This window comes from Hemicordylus capensis, chromosome 16, assembly GCF_027244095.1.
Source record: "Hemicordylus capensis ecotype Gifberg chromosome 16, rHemCap1.1.pri, whole genome shotgun sequence".
Classification (NCBI taxonomy): domain Eukaryota; kingdom Metazoa; phylum Chordata; class Lepidosauria; order Squamata; family Cordylidae; genus Hemicordylus; species Hemicordylus capensis.
This window is the reverse complement of record NC_069672.1, coordinates 1,370,826-1,387,174: the sequence shown is the minus strand read 5'-3', so window position 1 is coordinate 1,387,174 and position 16,349 is coordinate 1,370,826. Positions and strand designations below refer to the sequence as shown.

The window sequence follows — 16,349 nt, the reverse complement described above, 5'->3', positions numbered from 1 at the left end:
TTGCAGTGTCAGAGTCAGGTCAAGGAAGCAAGTGCACACACAGGGGAGTTCCCGCACTCCATCCAGTTTCCTTGGCTGGCGAAACAAAAAGGAAAACAGCTGCGGAGTTAGCAAAAGCTAAGAGGAAAGGCTCCCAGAGGAGACCAAGCCTCCGCTCTGCTGCCAAAAGCTGTAGGTTCCCCCACCCCACCCCATGGAAAAACACGCCACCAAAACAATCTTCCAGACCCCTCTCAACCCAGAGCACATGCAGGAAGATCACAGCCTTATCGAGAGGTTGGAGGTTAGCCACGAAAAACGGCAGATCCGTGAATCCACGAACGTTGGAATCGTGGATAACAAGGTCTGCCGGTAGCTCTAGGACAGAATGTGACCCCCCAGGGAGGGGGGTCCTTGGCCCTCTCTGGGGAAAAGGGGCGGTCCTGCAGCAGGCCACCCTGCCTGGGGGGTCTCCTAATTTTAGGAGGGAGGGTTTGGGCCCTGCCCTCCCCTCTGCTCTGTTCTTGGAACAAGCCTCTTTGAATCCATTTCTTCACCCTGGAGACTCCGTTTCAAAAGAACAAGCAAGTCGTAATATTTAACACACACCTTTATTTAACTTTAGGGTTTCAAGTTTAAGAGGGGCAGGGAGGAGGGAATTACAAAATATATATCGGCAACCCCTTTGCTTCAAAGGATGTTCTCATACAGGACTTAAGGCCAAACACAGTTATCTACATTCAAGTCAAATAAATACACAGCTATTCGTCCGGCTCTAGCGCTCCCGAGAGGCTACAGAGCTGGCTATTAAGAGGCTTTAAAACAGCCTGGCACAAAATACTCAACTTTACGGATTAAGGGACACTCAAGAAGATGGAGGCGGCAGCAGCAGCAGCAGTCGGTGTCTGTAAACAGCGCAGCGTGGGAAACCAATCCTCTGGCAACGTGACCTTTCCTTGGACGGCGGGGGGTAAGGCCTCACTGGGCGGCAACTCCCACCCCTGCCCAGCCTTTTGCAGCCCAGCCCCAGCTGGAGTTGGGGTTTCGGTTTCGGGGGGGGGGGGGTGTCCGGGGCCAGCCACTCCTCCGCACAGCTCCCACACTAGGCGGAGAGAGCAAGAGGAGAGGACCGCCCTGCACTTTGCACCCACCCAGAGGTGGAGGGGAAATGCAGCCGGGGGGGGGGGGGGGCCTGAGCAGGGGTGGGCACGCTCCCACCATGCATGGGGCGAGGGGAGTTGTAGTCCAACAAGGGCTGGAGGGCCAGGCTTGTGCCGCCCCCGAGTCCGTCACACAAGGAGATGCACCTCCCGCCTGCCCCCAAGCATGGGTGCTGTGTGGCCAGTCCAGCAGGTCCCGCACAAGGCACTCGCCCACCCCACAGGCCTGTTACCGACTGCGATGGGTGGGAAGGACACCTATAAATAGGCCGCAAGCCCTTGCTCAGCTGGCCGGCCAGCCAGCCAGAAAAAAACCCCAGAAATAGCCACACTCCCCTGTGCCTGGCGAAGCAGCCGCCGCCTCAAGGCTGCCCTCAAGGACACACACACAGAGCCACCCAATGTCACACACACACCGCCCCCCTGGGGTGAGCACTCGGCCTCCAGGCGCCCCCCCCCCCCGGCCTTCTCCCGAGCTGCGTCCCAGTAAGGCACTGGCAGGGAGGACCTCAAAGCAAGCTCCCAAAGTGTGACCCCCCCCCACCAAAACGGGGCTCCGGCTGCAAAAAGCTGGTCACTGCGGTTCAGGGGACAAAGGCGAGAGCCTCGAGTCCGCGCAGGGAGCCGGAAGGAGCCCTCCAAGCCTTCCCTTCCAGCAGCAAGCAGGAGGGGACGGAGGAGCTGGTGTCGCAGGGAGACGGCCCAGCCGCTCGCTCTGACTGCTAAAGAGGGCCGCGGTCACTCGGAGGCTGAAGGAGCACAAGCCTCAGACCCTGCAAAGGACGAGCAGGAGACCCCGAGGCGGGCTCTGGTTAGAGGGGAATGGGGAGGCAGGGTTCTCGAAGGGCCCCCTGGCTCCAACGTGAGCCTCTCCCCTCCAACAGGAAGGGGCCGCCCCTCGCTGAGCACGGTCTGGACAGGCCGTTGCTGCCAGTTGGGCTTCCCTAGGCGCCTCCAAGTGTTAACTGCAACGATCTGCTTAGCCTTTGCCCAGAGTTCAGCTCCTCCGGTTATCTTATCAAACGCCGGCTAGCAAGAGGCTCAAAAAGGGAAGAGCCAGCAGCCCCTTCCTCGGTCCTCCTCCTCGTCACCTGCGCCTGATGTCTGTTCTCAGAAAGGAAAGGCATCTGGAGAACTCCCTTCCCCAGCGCAGAAGAGGAGGACGCAGGGCCAGCCCTGGCGACAGGGAGACTCCAGCCTGACCAGAACACACCAGAGGAAAGTGCTCCTCCCCCCCCAGAAGGTCTGGTAGGCAATCGACACCCTCTGGGAGGGAGAAGGGGGGGCACTGGAGTGGGCGAGCAGAAGCCTCCCCCCCCCACTCCTCCCCCAAGCACGAGGGGCTTCCCTCCTACAAGGCACACGGACTCTGGGTGAGAAGAGCAGCCCAAACCATCTCCCTTTCCGGCCTTCGAGAGACCCAAGAGGCAGCCTGCTGCCCACGCAGCCCATGGGGTCCAACAGTGCCCCAAGAGCTTGCTCTTTGCTGGGGGGCGGGCAGAGGCTTCCGTTGCAAAGGCCACGCAGTGTCAAGTGCAGGACGGGGGGCCGTGGGGTCCTTAAGAAGGGCCCCCTGCAGGATCAGAGCAAGTGGGGGGCACCCAGTCCAGCCGCATCCTGCTCCCCAAAGGGACACTCAGAGGGCCCCATGGAAAGCTCGGAAGGCAGGCAGGCAGGTGACGACCGTCTCCCCTGGGTGGCTTTGCCCTGCTAGCAACCCTCTCTGCCCGTGGGGGGGTCCACTTTGTTGATGACAGTCTTCTCCTCCACAAGTGTCTCTCGTCCTCCTTTAAAGCCATCCCAGCGGGCGGCCATCATCCTGGTACATCTTGTGGCAAGGAGTTCCATACATTAATTCCATGTTTGGCCTGTTCTGCCTTTCATGGGGTGTCCCCCAAGTCCTAGTGTTCGGGGAGGAGAAAAACATTTCACTCTCTGCTCTAGCCACGCCATGCACGCTACGGACTTCTATCGCGGGATTTTTGCCTAGGTTCTTCTCTCTAAACTACAAGCTCCAAACCTTTCCGCCTGACCCAACGATTCCAGCTCCCTCCCAGGGTCAAAGGGCAGAGCCGAGTCCACGTTTCAGGAATCCTCTGGCCACACTGCTCCTCCCCAGCCACAGGGAGGCCGGCCCCAAAGGACTCCCTGCTCGGCCCTCCCCTCGGACTCCTCCGGCCTGCTTCGGGGTCCAATTTGCCAGCTTGCCTCCCCTAGAAGTGATGCCGGTTCCGGGCAGCAGGCCCACGCCACGCCACGGAGGCAAGCTGTCCCGCCGTCAGTGGAACACGCTCAGATATCGGGTGTAGCGATTCCGATCCTGGCATGGCCGGTTCAGGTTGGTTGCGTTATCCAAGGGGAGCCTCTCCTCTTCCTCCGCCTCCTCCTCCTCCTCGGACATCTCCGGCATGAACTGGCGGAAGATGCTGACGGTGCTGTGCCAGAAAATGGGCTCGGGCAGCTGGCCGGCCACACTCCACAGGCGCGCCTCGGGGTCGTAGGACTCCACCATCCCGGAAAGTTCGAAGGTGCTGTCGTAGCCCCCCGAGACGTAGAGCTTTCCCCCCAGGACCGCCAGACTCCCCCCGACGTGCACCTGGTAGGAGGAGAAAGACAGAGAGGTAAGGACTGGGGAGGGAGAGGCATGCTCAGGGGCGCTCTGCCCATTCTGCATGGGAGAAGGTCCCGGGTTCAATGGGCCCAGCACCTCCCATTTTAACGAGGAACTCAAAACGGATGCTGGAGACGGTCTCCCTCTGCCCAGGACACGTACCAACGGCCTGGCTCCACAGAAGACAGGTCCTTCTAGTCAGGACTGCAAGGTCCAGTGTATTCATCAATTTGATTAAGAAACACTTGGATTTAAAAGGTGCCAATTAATCAATCAACCGTATTGTTAAAACTACCTTTTCCATCACCGTCACGGTCAGGAAAGTCCCAGCCCCTTCGACCACATGGCCGTCTGTTCCCAGCAAAGCTCAAAAAGCGGTTTGCTGGCTGCAGACGTGGCACACCACAACCACTGAAGCATTTCTTCTCTGAAACGACTGCCCCCAGCCCCCAATCTTCCCAGCAACAACTGCAAGGGTGATTTCAAAGGTAACAGAATCAGGCATGGTGCCACTTTTTCAACAACAGTAAAGTGTGCCGTTGGGTCAGTGCCAACTCCTGGTGCCCACAGAGCCCTGTGGTTGTCTTTGGTAGAATACAGGAGGGGTTGACCATTGCCTCCTCCCATGTAGTCTGAGATGATGCCTTTCAGCATCTTCCTAGATCGCTGCTATAAGCAAACTTTCAAGCTGATATCATATATACCCATTGGTAAAAGAATATCTCCTACTATAAGGCCATATTTTTACAAGACTCTTATAAATATTATAGTGCTTGAAACGTGAAAAATGTGTTGGTAATGGAATCAAAACTTTTGGACATAGTTTTTGATTCTGTTACTGACGTGTTTTGCACATTTCATACACCATCTCTACTATTTAAGGGGTTTGTAAAAATATGGCCCTATTGCAGATGATGTTGTCTTGACAGTTCATATAGAATTAACTTGAAAATTTGCTTATGGCTACAGTAATTGGAAAAAAGGTGGTGTTCTGCCTGATTCCGTTATCCTTGGAGCTGCCCACAAGATGATGTTTGGATTCTGTGACCCAGCAAGATCTTTTGCAGAAGGTGTTTTTCCAAATCAAGACTTCTGCCGTTACCATCTTTAGACCCAAATTCTTAACACTTTCTCTTCCTTTTTTTAAAAAAAAATTCTCCTTGAAGATTTTGAGATCCCCACCTGCAACATCGGAGGGATTTTGTCCCATTCATTCTTCACTGGGTTATAGACATCCACCTCAGCAGAATCATCTCTGGAGAAGAAAACCAAAGCAAAAGGTTCCTGAAAAGACTTGAGTGGAAGGACGGTAAGCACGGCGCCGTCTCTCTGCTTCACTCCCAAACTGCCCAGGAGGGCCTGATCCACCCAGCCCTCCAGTGCTCGGTACCAAAGGCCACCTCAGGGCTTCCAGGTTCCCTCCTAAATAGCCCAGAACATCAAATTGTGCACAAACACTCCACCTCTGCTGCCCATGAAAGGAAGGCATGGAGAAGACCTCCGTGCACATAGGAAATCTGCTTGCTTCTTGGCTTTTTCTCTCCCTACTCCACCTGTCAAATGTGCCGCGTGCACCATCTGATTAAACTCTAGCTAGTTTTGAGTAGCAGTGTCCCTCAGGGCTCTGTAGTGTCTCCAATGTTGTTTAACATCTACATGTAACTGCTGGGAGAGAACATCTGGAGATTGGGTGCAGGGTGTTATCAGTATGCTGATGACACCCAAATATTTTTCTCCATGTCAACATCATCAGAAGGCATAACCTCCCTAAATGCTTGCCTGGAAGCGGTAATGGGCTGGATGAGAGATAACAGGCTGAGGCTGAATCCAGATAAGACGGAGGTACTTATTGTGCAGAACTTGGGAGATGATTTTGATCTGCCAATTCTGGATGGGGTCACACTTCCCCAGAAGGAACGGGTACGCAATCTGGAGGTGCTTCTGGACACAAAACTCTCGTTGGGTCCCAGGTTGAGGCAGTGGCCAGAGGTGCTTTTTATCAGCTTCGGCTGATACGCCAGCTGCGTCTATTTCTTGAGATAAATGACCTCAGAACAGTAGTCCATCTGCTGGTCACCTCCAGACTTGACTACTCCAATGAGCTCTATGTGGGGCTGCCTTTGTACGTAGTCCAGAAACTGCAGTTGGTCCAGAATGCGGCAGCCAGGTTGGTCTCTGGGTCATCTCGGAGGGACCGTGTCACTCCTATCTTAAAAGGCCTCAGTGGCCTTTGGTTGGGGATTATGGGAGTTGAAGTCCAATAACACCTGAGGACCCAAGTTTGAGAATCACTGATCTACACTGTCTGCCGAGTTTCCGGGCAAAGTACAAGCTTTTGGTTATAACCTATAAAGCCCTAAACAGCTTGGGCCCTGGGTATTTAAGAGAACGTCTTCTTTGTTATGAACCACACCGCCCCTTGAGATCATCAGGAGAGGTTCGTCTGCAGTTGCCACCGGCTCGTTTGGTGGCTACTCGGGGACGGGCCTTCTCCATTACTGCCCCGAGGCTTCGGAACACACTTCCTGCTGAAATAAGAGCCTCTCCATCTCTTACAACTTTTTAAAAGGCAGTCAAGACACATTTGTTCACCCAAGCTTTTAATTAGATATTGCTTTAATTGTGTTTTAAATAGTTTTAACGTTTTAAATGTTAATTGTTATGTTCTAACCTTTCTATCTGTTGCTTTTATTGTTTAGTTGTAAACTGCCCAGAGACTTGCATTTTGTGTGGAAGACAATAAATAATAATAAATAATAATAAATAAATAATAAATAATAATAAATAATAATAAATAAACTTGACACCGACTTCACGGCACAACTTTACTTTAGTTTTGAGGAAAGATATTAAAACCAGCTCACCCATCTCTGACCTCTTGCCCAAACCAAACCGTTGACATTTAGCCGCATTTGAACATGGGGAACTGCCCAGGTCATCTCACTCAGTCTTGTCTGCACGGACGGTCAACGGCTCTCCCAGGTTTCAGGCGGGAGCCTCTCCCAGACCTCCCTGGGACCTCCTGCATGCAAAGCAGATGCTCTTCCTCAGAGTTATGGTCCCACCCCACAACTTATGCCAGGTCCGACTATTTTATCAGCCCAGCCTAGAGATGCTGTGCCCAGGAGGAAAGATGGAACCTTCTGCACGAAACAGGCAGATGCACTCCGCTGAGCGATGGCCCCATCCCCTCGGGAGGACGTCTTCCAGTGCTCACACATGTAGTGTCCCATCCAAATGCAGACCAGGGCAGACCCTGCTTAGCAAAGGGGACAATCCTTGCCAAGTACCGCAAGGCCAGCTGTCCTGCCCAAGAGAAGCTGTTTGACAAGTACACAACCAGGGAATATGTTGCTGCTGAAATAGTACACCACTTAACAGTTTTTATCAGCCTCAGAATCAGTCACTCATCCTCACGGGGTAGAATCACGTTACAGGGTACTTCATGAGACAATACCCTGATTCTCAGTGGGTGATCTCCTCGTTCTCGTCATAGGAACATGGGAAGCTGTCTTATCCCCAGACCAACCACCAGCTCCTCTTTCCCAGTACTGTCTGGTCAGACTGGAGATGCTGTCAGGGACTGAACTTGGGACCTTCTGCGTGCAAAAGGGGGGCTCTGGAACAGTGGAAGCTGCCTTCTGCCAAGTCAGACCCTTGGTCCATCTAGCTCAGCATTGTCTTCACAGACTGGCAGCGGCTTCTCCAAGGTTGCAGGCAGGAATCTCTCCCAGCCCTATCTTGGAGATGCTGCCAGGGAGGGAACTTGGGACCTCAGATGCTCTTCCCAGAGCGGCTCCATCCCCTGAGGGGAAGATCTTCCAGTGCTCACACTTCTAGTCTCCCATTCAAATGAAAACCAGGGCAGACCCTGCTTAGCAAGACCAGCTCTCCTCCTCTGCCATGGAGCTATTATCCCACCCCAGCTAGTCTCTCGTCTGTCTCACGGTTATTCCCCTGGATTAGATCCACAGCCTTCAAGAGCACATCATCAGGTAGTTGAGGAGGGAAAAGGTAAGATTTTCCAAATGTGCAGAAAAGGATCCAGCAAACTGAACGGCCCTGGCAATCGGAACAAACTACATAAGAAGTCTGTGTAATACAAAGCAATCCCCAAGCCTCTGAAGAATGCCCGATCTCTGCATTCTCGCCTCCTTCTCCGTGGCCTTGGGGTGAACCCACCACTCGCCCACACATCCCCGGACATCCGGGGGGACGACTGGTACCTGCTACCAGCACCGACAGACCAGAGCGATAAAGGAGGCGGGGTGGCCAAGGCCCCCCCTCGGTCTGCTGACATCTCTTCTCACCCTGGACTCCAGAGGGCTAGGAAAGGGGGCTTGACCCCCAGGGGGGCCCCTCCTAGTTGGAGGAGATTTTTTTAAAAAGCACCTGGGATGAACTTTGGTAGGTGCAGCCCGGACAGCGGCTACATGCTTCATGAGCTGGAAACTGCTCCCTAGCGGAACTTCGGTATTCAGCCGGGGTGGCCTGCTTTCTATCACTTGCTCCGACCAAGAGAGGTTCCGGGGACTGCAGCGTCACCCCCCAGCCCTGCCCAGCCAGCGGCTTCTGCTGAGTTTGTGCTTCTCCCCCCCACCCGCCCCCATTCGCTTCCACAGGGCCCAAACGCAAAGACACAGAGACCAAGGACTGCACTAAAGGAGGCTCCCAAACGTGACCCAAATATATTTCCAGACCGAGCAGCAGGGGAGGCTCACCGTCCCACCCCGGAGGATTCAGACGCTGCACTCCAGCCCACTGGCTTGTTCCGTTCATGACATGGGGAGCTTGACAGCAACGGTGGGAGGGGGGGAGATGCTGATGGCCCAAGAGGTGCACTTGAGGACATAAGAACAGCCCCGCTGGATCAGGCCCAAGGAAGCCCATCCGGTCCAGCATCCTGTTCCCCACAGTGGCCCATCAGATGCCACAAGCAAGAGGTCTGTGCATGCCCCCTCTCCTGCTGCTGTTGCTCCCCTGCAACTGGTATTGAGAGGCATCATGCCACCAGACTAGTAGCCATTGATAGGCCTGTCCTCCATGAATTGGTCTAAGCCCCTTTTAAAGCCATCCAAGCTGGTGGCCATCTCCACATCCTGTGGCAGAGAGTTCCAAAGATTAATTATGCGCCATGTGGAAAAAAGTACTTCCTCTTGTGGGTCCTAAATTTCACTTTGCTAACCTTGGACTGCAGACAGGGAAGTCAGCTAAGCGGCAGCACCCAATCCAGGGCGAGATCTAAACTGAGGACGTGCATTTCTCCGGGGCTGGCTCCTCTGAGCCCCTCCATGCAGCCTCAACGCATTGCAGCCACAACGAACCCCGGCTGTGCTCCTTCCGTGTCTCTGATGGGCTACCCTGCTAAAATGAAAGGGGGCTTCCATTTAAAGGGAAATTTGGAATAAAAAGATCGCTGGCAGGGACAGGAAGGAGAAGGGCAGCCCACAGAAGGGCAGAGGGCCTCCCAAGCAACGCCAGCAGTTGTGGGAGCTGTGAGGTTTTTCTCAGGCCTACACAGGAATTTGAAATATTTTCTGAGACCCGCTCTGGTGGGGTGGGGGTGTCCCAACACCTGCCCTGCTGGAAATTCGTTCAGCGACGGCTGTAGAGACGAGCAAAGCCACTAAGGCCTAGCGCTGAGCACCTGCGGAGTTCAATGGGGCTCGTGGGGAGGGTCCCCCAGGAGGAATTCCAAGCTCACAGCTGCCCACCCACTGGGGAAACTCTACGCAAGCAGATCCGTGCCCGCTTGAAAGACGGCACAGCGTCTTTCCAGCTGCTCAGATCCCTCCCTGGGGTCCGGATGAGTGGGTCGCTCCTTCCGACAGGGATTCCTCCATGTCGGGAAAGATGGGTGCATTTTCTGCCCCAGATTAAGCTGCTGTCCCCCTCCCCAAAGGAGGCGGCAGGATCTGGCACTGCAGGGGAGGAAAGCAAGAGCACAACTCCCCAGCTGTGAGGGGGACCGCAGCGCAGGGGTGATGCAGTCGAGCTGTGGACCTGGAAAACCTCCTCCGGTCCACACCTCACAGCTACAAACGCGCTGCTGGGTGACTCCATGTCCCCCACTCTGCAGGATTTCCTACTATACCGGCCTGCATTTCAAGGCCGTTGCAAGGACGACAGCAGCACATGAGACGCTTTAAAAAGTGCCAAGAAGGCTTCTCATTCGTCCTGCATGGCTGTCAGTTTTAAAACCAGAGTGCAAGAACATCCTGCCGGACCAGACCCAGGCGCGTGCTAAATAGACCAGCAACCTCCCCGCCTTCAAAGTAACCGGTCTCTACAGCTCTTCTCTCTCCTGCAGCAATAACAAACCGCAGAAACTAAAAGATGACAAACTGAGACTGAACCCAGATAAGATGGGGTCGGAACTCGAGAGACGATGTTGATCTGCCTGTTCTGGATGGGGTCACACCATACGCCAGCTGCGTCCGTTTCTTGAGATGAACGACCTCAAAACAGTGGTACCTCTGCTGGTCACCTCCAGACTTGACTACCGCAATGCGCTCTATGTGGGGCTGCCCTTGTATGTGGTCCGGAAACTACAGTTGGTCCAGAATGCGGCAGCCAGGTTGGTCTCTGGGTCATCTCAGAGAGACCATATTACTACTGTTTTAAAAACATAAAATTGTTGCGGTGTTTTAAACTTTTTGTTTTTGTTTTAACTAATGTTTTACTTTCTGTTTTGATTTTGTTGCAAACCGCCCAGAAAAATGTGTTAAATAAATAACTAAATGTGGATGTTTGGATGCGTCTCTTCAGGCACAGGGCTTTGCCAGCCAGAACGCCACCCAAGTTGGAACACAAACAAGCAGGTCTTCAGCAGTAACATAAACACTTCCTTCATGTTATCCTTTTCTGATGGCTGTTTATCCTGCTGAGAGTGACTGAGCAACTGACTAGGCTTTTTTTCAGAAGGAAGACCTGAAGCCAGCCCTGACTCTGACTAATGGGGCTTCCCTTATTACAGCTGACTATTTTTAACCTCCCAACCTACAGCTGAACTTTCCAGGGAAATTGCCTTTCACTTCCCAAGGCAATCTGAGCTCCCCAGTCCTTGGGGTGGAGGGGACCTCGGACTTCGGCCCCCAGAGGTTATCCGGCTGCAGAGTCCCCTCTCGCCTTCGGCCATTCTTACTTACTCTTACCTAATCCCGTTAAAAGGCCACCCTGCCCATGGCTGCCCCCACAAACACCTCAAACTCTTCAGAGAAGTCAGCCCAATAAAAACCACCAAGATTACCAGCCCAACAAAACCTCTTCCTTGCTATCTGCCCAGACGGGGTGGGTGTGGGTGTGTGCACGGGAGCATATACGCACGTGCAAAGCTCTCCCCCCACGAATCACAGAATATCACAGCTGGAAGGGACCCTGAAGGTCTTCTAGTCTGACCCCTGCTCAGGGCCAAAATGTGGCCCAGCATCCCTGAGGAACGTCCTTCCCGCCTCTGTCTGAGAACCTCCAGAACCGTCGCGGCCACAGCTGGAGGTTTGGAGGCGACAGCTACTTGCCCCGGGTCGCCCAGCAAGAGGCTACCGGGGAGAATCGGAAGACTGGAGAGGAGGAGGACGGCCCTTACCTCACGAAGTACATCAGCCCGCTGAGCGCCACCGTCTTGGGCGTGAAGGACCAGGAGGGCAGCGGCCCACAGTTCACCAGGGACCAGAGGTCCGTCTCGGGGTCGTAGCACTGGATCACCATGGACTCCTTGCCGGCCAGGGAGCCGGTGGCGTAGAGCTTGCCGCGGCAGCTGGCGGTGGAGCAGTTGTCCATGGGGTAGAGCATGGGCTGCAGGGCCTCCCAGGAGTCCAGCGTGTGGTCGTAGCGCTCGGTGCTGTCCGAGGCGACGACGTAGAGGAGTCCGTCCAGGACCGCCGAGCTGTGGTACTCCCGGGCTTTCAGCATGGGGGACACCTCCGTCCACTCGTTCACGCTGGAGTTGTACCTCCAGACGGAGTCGTAGAGCCGGGAGCCGTCAGAGCCTCCTAGGGGAGAGCACGACATGCCGCGGGTACAGATGGGGCGCACGGAGGGCAGGGCCAACCCTTTGCCCCCCACTTAGACGGTGAGGGTCAAGCAAGCCACGGCCGGACATAAAGAAGCGGCTCCATGCCGTGTCAGACCATTGCTCTGCCTGCTCGGGCTGGCAGCAGCCGTCTCAGGGGGGCGCTCTGACTGGCAGCAGCTCTCTTTCCCAGCCCGGTGCCTGGGAGCCATGACCTGGAAACTTTGTGAATGGAAAGCAGAGGCCCTGTCAGTGAGGGACTCTCATGGATGCTGCAGTGGATGTGTCCGTTCCTTCGTTTTTTACACCTAGATCCAGCTCTTCCTCCAAGAGCCCAGAGTGGCATTTATGCTTCGTCTCACACAACAACCCTGTGAGGTAGGTTAGGCTGAGAGAGAAGCGACTGGCCCCGAATCAGGCAGTCACGGAACGGGGACTGGAACGGGGCTCTCTTTGGTCCTACACTCTTCACTACAAACGTTTCTTACAATATTTGGCTTAAGAAGGGGGAGATGAGAAAGGAAACCCACAGCTCTGAGCTTCTAGAGCACCCCTGTTCAGCACCCTCCTCGCCTCTTTGATCAGCCGCGAAACAAACGAGGCGCACCTTCATTTTCCCTGGGGGGACAGACTGGAGAGAGAGTGAGTGTGTGTGTGTGTGGCAGACTACTGAAGCCAAACAGACTGCCTGCCCCCCACCCCAAACCCCGATCCCGACCCTGGGCTGCAGGGGCCTCGCTGGGCACTATAGAAGTCCGAGGTCCGGGGCTCACAGCCCTCCCCCATAACCGGACTCAATCATTGCCCGCACCCCAGTCACCAGGCCCGCAGTGCCCACGGGGGGGGGCGACCTCACCCCAGGGCTTCTCGCGCAAGAGGAAGACCCCCCCCACCTGCTCACCGGTGACGTAGAGGTCGTTGCCCAGGGCGGCGGCGCCGTAGCCCCCGCCCAGGTGCTCGGGGAACTCGGCCAGGTAGCGCCAGTGGCCGGTGCGCGGGTCGAAGCCGTCGAGGGTGGCCAGCTCGTCGCAGTCGCGGTCGCAGCCGCCCAGCACCAGCAGGATCTCGGCCAGGCCGGTGGAGGGGCGCGGGCGGAGGCGGGCGCAGGGCGCGCGCTCGTGCCGGTCCAGGCGGCCGTCCTGGAAGAGGCGCGCCTCGGCCACCAGGCGCCGGCAGGCGGCCGAGCGCGCCACCAGCGCCTCGCCCTCCACCTGGGCCAGCAGCGCGAAGCGGCGCACGAAGGGCAGGCGCACGTGGGCCAGCAGCTGGGGCAGGAGCGCGCCGCGCGGCCCGGCGTCGGCGCGCACCCAGCGCAGGGCCAGGGCGAAGGCGGCCTCCTCCTTGGGCACGCGCAGCGCGTCGTCGCGCAGGTAGGAGAGCAGGCGGGCCAGCGGCACCCGCGCCAGCTGCGCGCCCAGCTCCGAGCCCTCCTCGGCGGCGGCGGCGTGGCGCAGGACGCAGCGGCGCGCGGCGGCGGCCAGCGGCGCGCAGGCGAAGGCCTCGCCGAAGTCCTGCAGCTCCAGGGCGGCCGCCGGCTCCAGCCGCGCCGCCAGCCAGGCCCCGCAGGCCTCCTTCACCGCGCCGAACTGCAGCAGGTCGGCGGCGCGCAGCAGCCGCGCGGCGCCCTCGGGCCCGTCGGGGGCGGCCAGGCGGCCGCTGTAGGCGAAGTCGAGCAGGCGCGCCAGGCACTCGGCCTCCACCCCGTGCAGCCGGACGCGCGCCGCGCGCGCCTCGCGGAGCCCGCCGCCGAACATGGCGCGGAAGTAGCCCGAGGCCGCCGCCAGCACCGCGCGGTGCGCCCCGAACTCCGCCTCGCCCTCCGCCACCAGCGTCACGTCCAGCAGCGCCCGCTCGGCGCGCAGCGCCCGCAGCCCGCGCAGCACCAGCACCGCCTGCGCCGTCTCCGGGGCCTCCGGCGGCAGCGCGGCGCCTCGCTCGGGCTCCATCCTCCGCCTCCTCCGCCGCGCTCGCTGACTGTCACTGCCCTCCTCGCCGGCTCCTCCTTCCCGGCGGCGGGCGGCGCTCCGCGCTCGTCCTCCCTCGCCTCAGTTCACGCGCCGGCGGCGGGGCGCCTATTCCCACTGGGCGCCGCCCCCGGCCGGCAGCAGCAGCAGCAGCAGCCGCCCCCTCGCTCTGCGTGGAGCCGCAGGGCTGCGCTGCTCGGCAAGCCTCCGACGGGGAGGTCGCGCCTCCCCGGCCCGGCGGGCATCAGCAGCTGCCTACAGTGCGGCGACCGGAGGGCGGGCGGGAGGGAGAAGTCGGCGGCCCCTCTGCTCGGCGCCCTTCCAGTCTGCTGCATCGTGCCGTTGTCCACAAGTGCCACGCACATTCAGTAGCCGCCTGTCTCTCCATCCCTATTCGATCGGCCGGGTCCCAAGTTTGCTCTTAAAACGACCGTCGAAACGATCCCCCCGTTTTGTTTAACACGTGTACAAGCTGCGCCCAGTGTGGGCATGTGGTTATCCAGGCCGTATGCTCAAGGCATGTACACACGTCCTATCTGTGCCCTGCTTCTGAGGGCCCCGGGGCCCGGATTCCCTGGAAAAGGCAGGCAGGTGCAGTTGCCCAGGCCACACGATGCCCCCGTGTGTACAGACACAGGCATACACAGCACCATGTCTGAATAGGGCCTCTGTGTGTGTGTGCGTATGCGTGTGTGCATGCATGTGCTTGGGCCGAGTCATCATCAGCCTGCGCACCCCCCAGGGCAGGCCCTTCCCAGAAAGTGTCCAGCCTCAGTTGTCCCTCCTCCGGTTATAAACACGCAGCAGCAGCAGCAGCAATAAGCCCTGGGAGTCAGCCAGGCTCTCTCTCTCTCACAGGTCCAGCCCTGGGCTTCGACTGCTGACCGGCACAGACCATGTCAACAGCTTACGCAAGGAGCAGGCGCGAAGCCCGCTGAGCTGTAAACATCCCCCCAGTCTGGAGCAGGGCTTGCTGGACACTGAGCAGAGAGCAGGGAAACCCACTGCTTTGTGGAGTGGAGGGCATGGGGGCAGGCCCCACAAACCACCCCCCTTTTCAGTGGGGACAAGGTGCTTGCAGAGGAGAGGAGGGTGCAGCAGCAGCAGCTACAGAGCCAGGAGGATCTTTAGAGACAGCAGGAAGGTGCCAGAGGAAAGGCCTACACCTCATTCGCTGGGCAGCAGAAGCAGAGGCGCTCTTACCCCCAAAGTCCAGGGCCTCCACACCCCCGGCAGGCCCCCAACTCCTCTTCAGTCTGTCCCGGGTGGTGTCGTTGCCCTATTGCCAGCCACACTGGAGTGGGGGAAGCAAGATGTGGGCTGGGAATATGTTCAGCTGCATGTTGAAATGTTTCTGCTAATGGATCTTGACATACTTGTTTTATATTTTTACATTCCTGTGAGTTTGGTTGCTGTTTGTGCCCTCAAGAACCCGCGTGTGGAAAATACTGTGTCTTACATTTGTGCCCCACTTTTCAGGCGAGGGTGACTCCTGCTTAAAATCTGCACAAAGATGTGATGGAAAAAGAGATGGCAGGAGTGTGATTTATCAGTCGTTTGTTGAACACATTTCTACCCCGCCCCAAACCCATGGCTCTGGGTGGTTTGCCGTAAAAGTACCATTAAAACAAAATTAAAACAATCTAAAATTTATAACATGTTACAAGTGTTAACTATTAAAACTAAGTCTAATTACAAGCCTGGATGTGTCTTGACTGACCTTTTAAAAGTTGCCAGAGATGGGGAGGCTCTTCTTTCAGCAGGGAGTGCATTCCAGAGTCTCGGGGCAGCAACGGAGAAGGCCCGTCCCGGAGTAGCCACCAGAAGAGCCTCGGGGGCAAAAGCAGACGGACTTCTCCGGATGATCTCAGTGGGCGGTGGGGCTCATGGCAAAGAAGACGGCCTCTTAAATACCCTGGGTCCATTTAGGGCTTTATAGGTTATAACCAGCACTTTGTATTTTGGCACTGATGCTGTCCCGTTCCCGTCCCCCCCCCCCCGGAAGCAGGTCCAGGTCCTTCCCTCCAGAGGGAGGGAGCAGAAGGAATACCAAAAGGGATGCCTTTGCTGTCAACAAGGCACTGCAGGATTAGCAAAGGAGGGCTGCTGTCCCCTAGAAATGCTTATCCCATCCCCAACTGCTTGCCTGTTAACTTACTGGTTACTTGCCCCCACCACAGCTGCCTGCTTTCACAGCTTTCTGCTGAGATCTGAACCTGCAGCGACTTCCTGAGTAGCCCAAGAAGTAGTACCGTAACTCTTTCCAAGACATTGGCCCTTACTAGCTGGTAAGGGAGGGGGAACAGAGCACAGCAGCAGCACCCGCAGGCTTATTAGTAAACCCCCAGATTTTGCACCCTAACCGGCTCCATCTGAAAAGACCAGGAGTCTGGAGCCCTGCCTAACGTCCAGCCTCATGGAGCGCTCTGGAGGACTCAAAAGCTTTTCCTCTTGCTCAAGAGGCCCATGCTGGAGACAGAACAGATAAATGATGCTAGATAATTACGTCTTTCTTAAAAAGGGGAACCCAGAAGCCCCCAGGGCATCCTGAAACCAGCACCTGGGCATCTCATTAATCCAGTCGACATTGCGCCCCCTACACTCCATTTTAAGGTTGTTATAAC

At 56.8% G+C, this 16,349-nt stretch overlaps 1 protein-coding gene across 2 annotated transcripts; it reads right to left on the bottom strand.

The window, feature by feature from the left end:
* Nucleotides 1-571: 571 nt before the first annotated feature.
* Nucleotides 572-13,831, bottom strand: KLHL21 (kelch like family member 21). 2 transcript variants are annotated; one of them, XM_053280949.1, is made up of 4 exons: nucleotides 12,663-13,826; nucleotides 11,336-11,741; nucleotides 4,933-5,005; nucleotides 572-3,735 (listed from the first exon to the last, which is right to left on the bottom strand). In XM_053280949.1, exons 1-4 carry the CDS (start codon nucleotides 13,705-13,707, stop codon nucleotides 3,418-3,420), a joined length of 1,842 nt encoding a protein of 613 aa, XP_053136924.1. In that variant the 5' UTR covers nucleotides 13,708-13,826; the 3' UTR covers nucleotides 572-3,417. The 2 variants fall into 2 exon arrangements, with proteins under 2 accessions (XP_053136924.1, XP_053136925.1); XM_053280950.1 differs by lacking the exon at nucleotides 4,933-5,005 and having other exon boundaries at nucleotides 12,663-13,831.
* Nucleotides 13,832-16,349: the final 2,518 nt, after the last annotated feature.

Coding starts and splice junctions, on each gene's coding strand:
- KLHL21 (XM_053280949.1), bottom strand. CDS start 13,707: ATGGAGCCCGAGCGAGGCGCCGCGCTGCCGCCGGAGGCCCCGGAGACG. Junction 5,006..11,335: donor GGGCTGATGTACTTCGTGAG/GTAAGGGCCGTC, acceptor TTTCTTCTCCAG/AGATGATTCTGCTGAGGTGG. Junction 3,736..4,932: donor AAATCCCTCCGATGTTGCAG/GTGGGGATCTCA, acceptor TCCTCCTACCAG/GTGCACGTCGGGGGGAGTCT.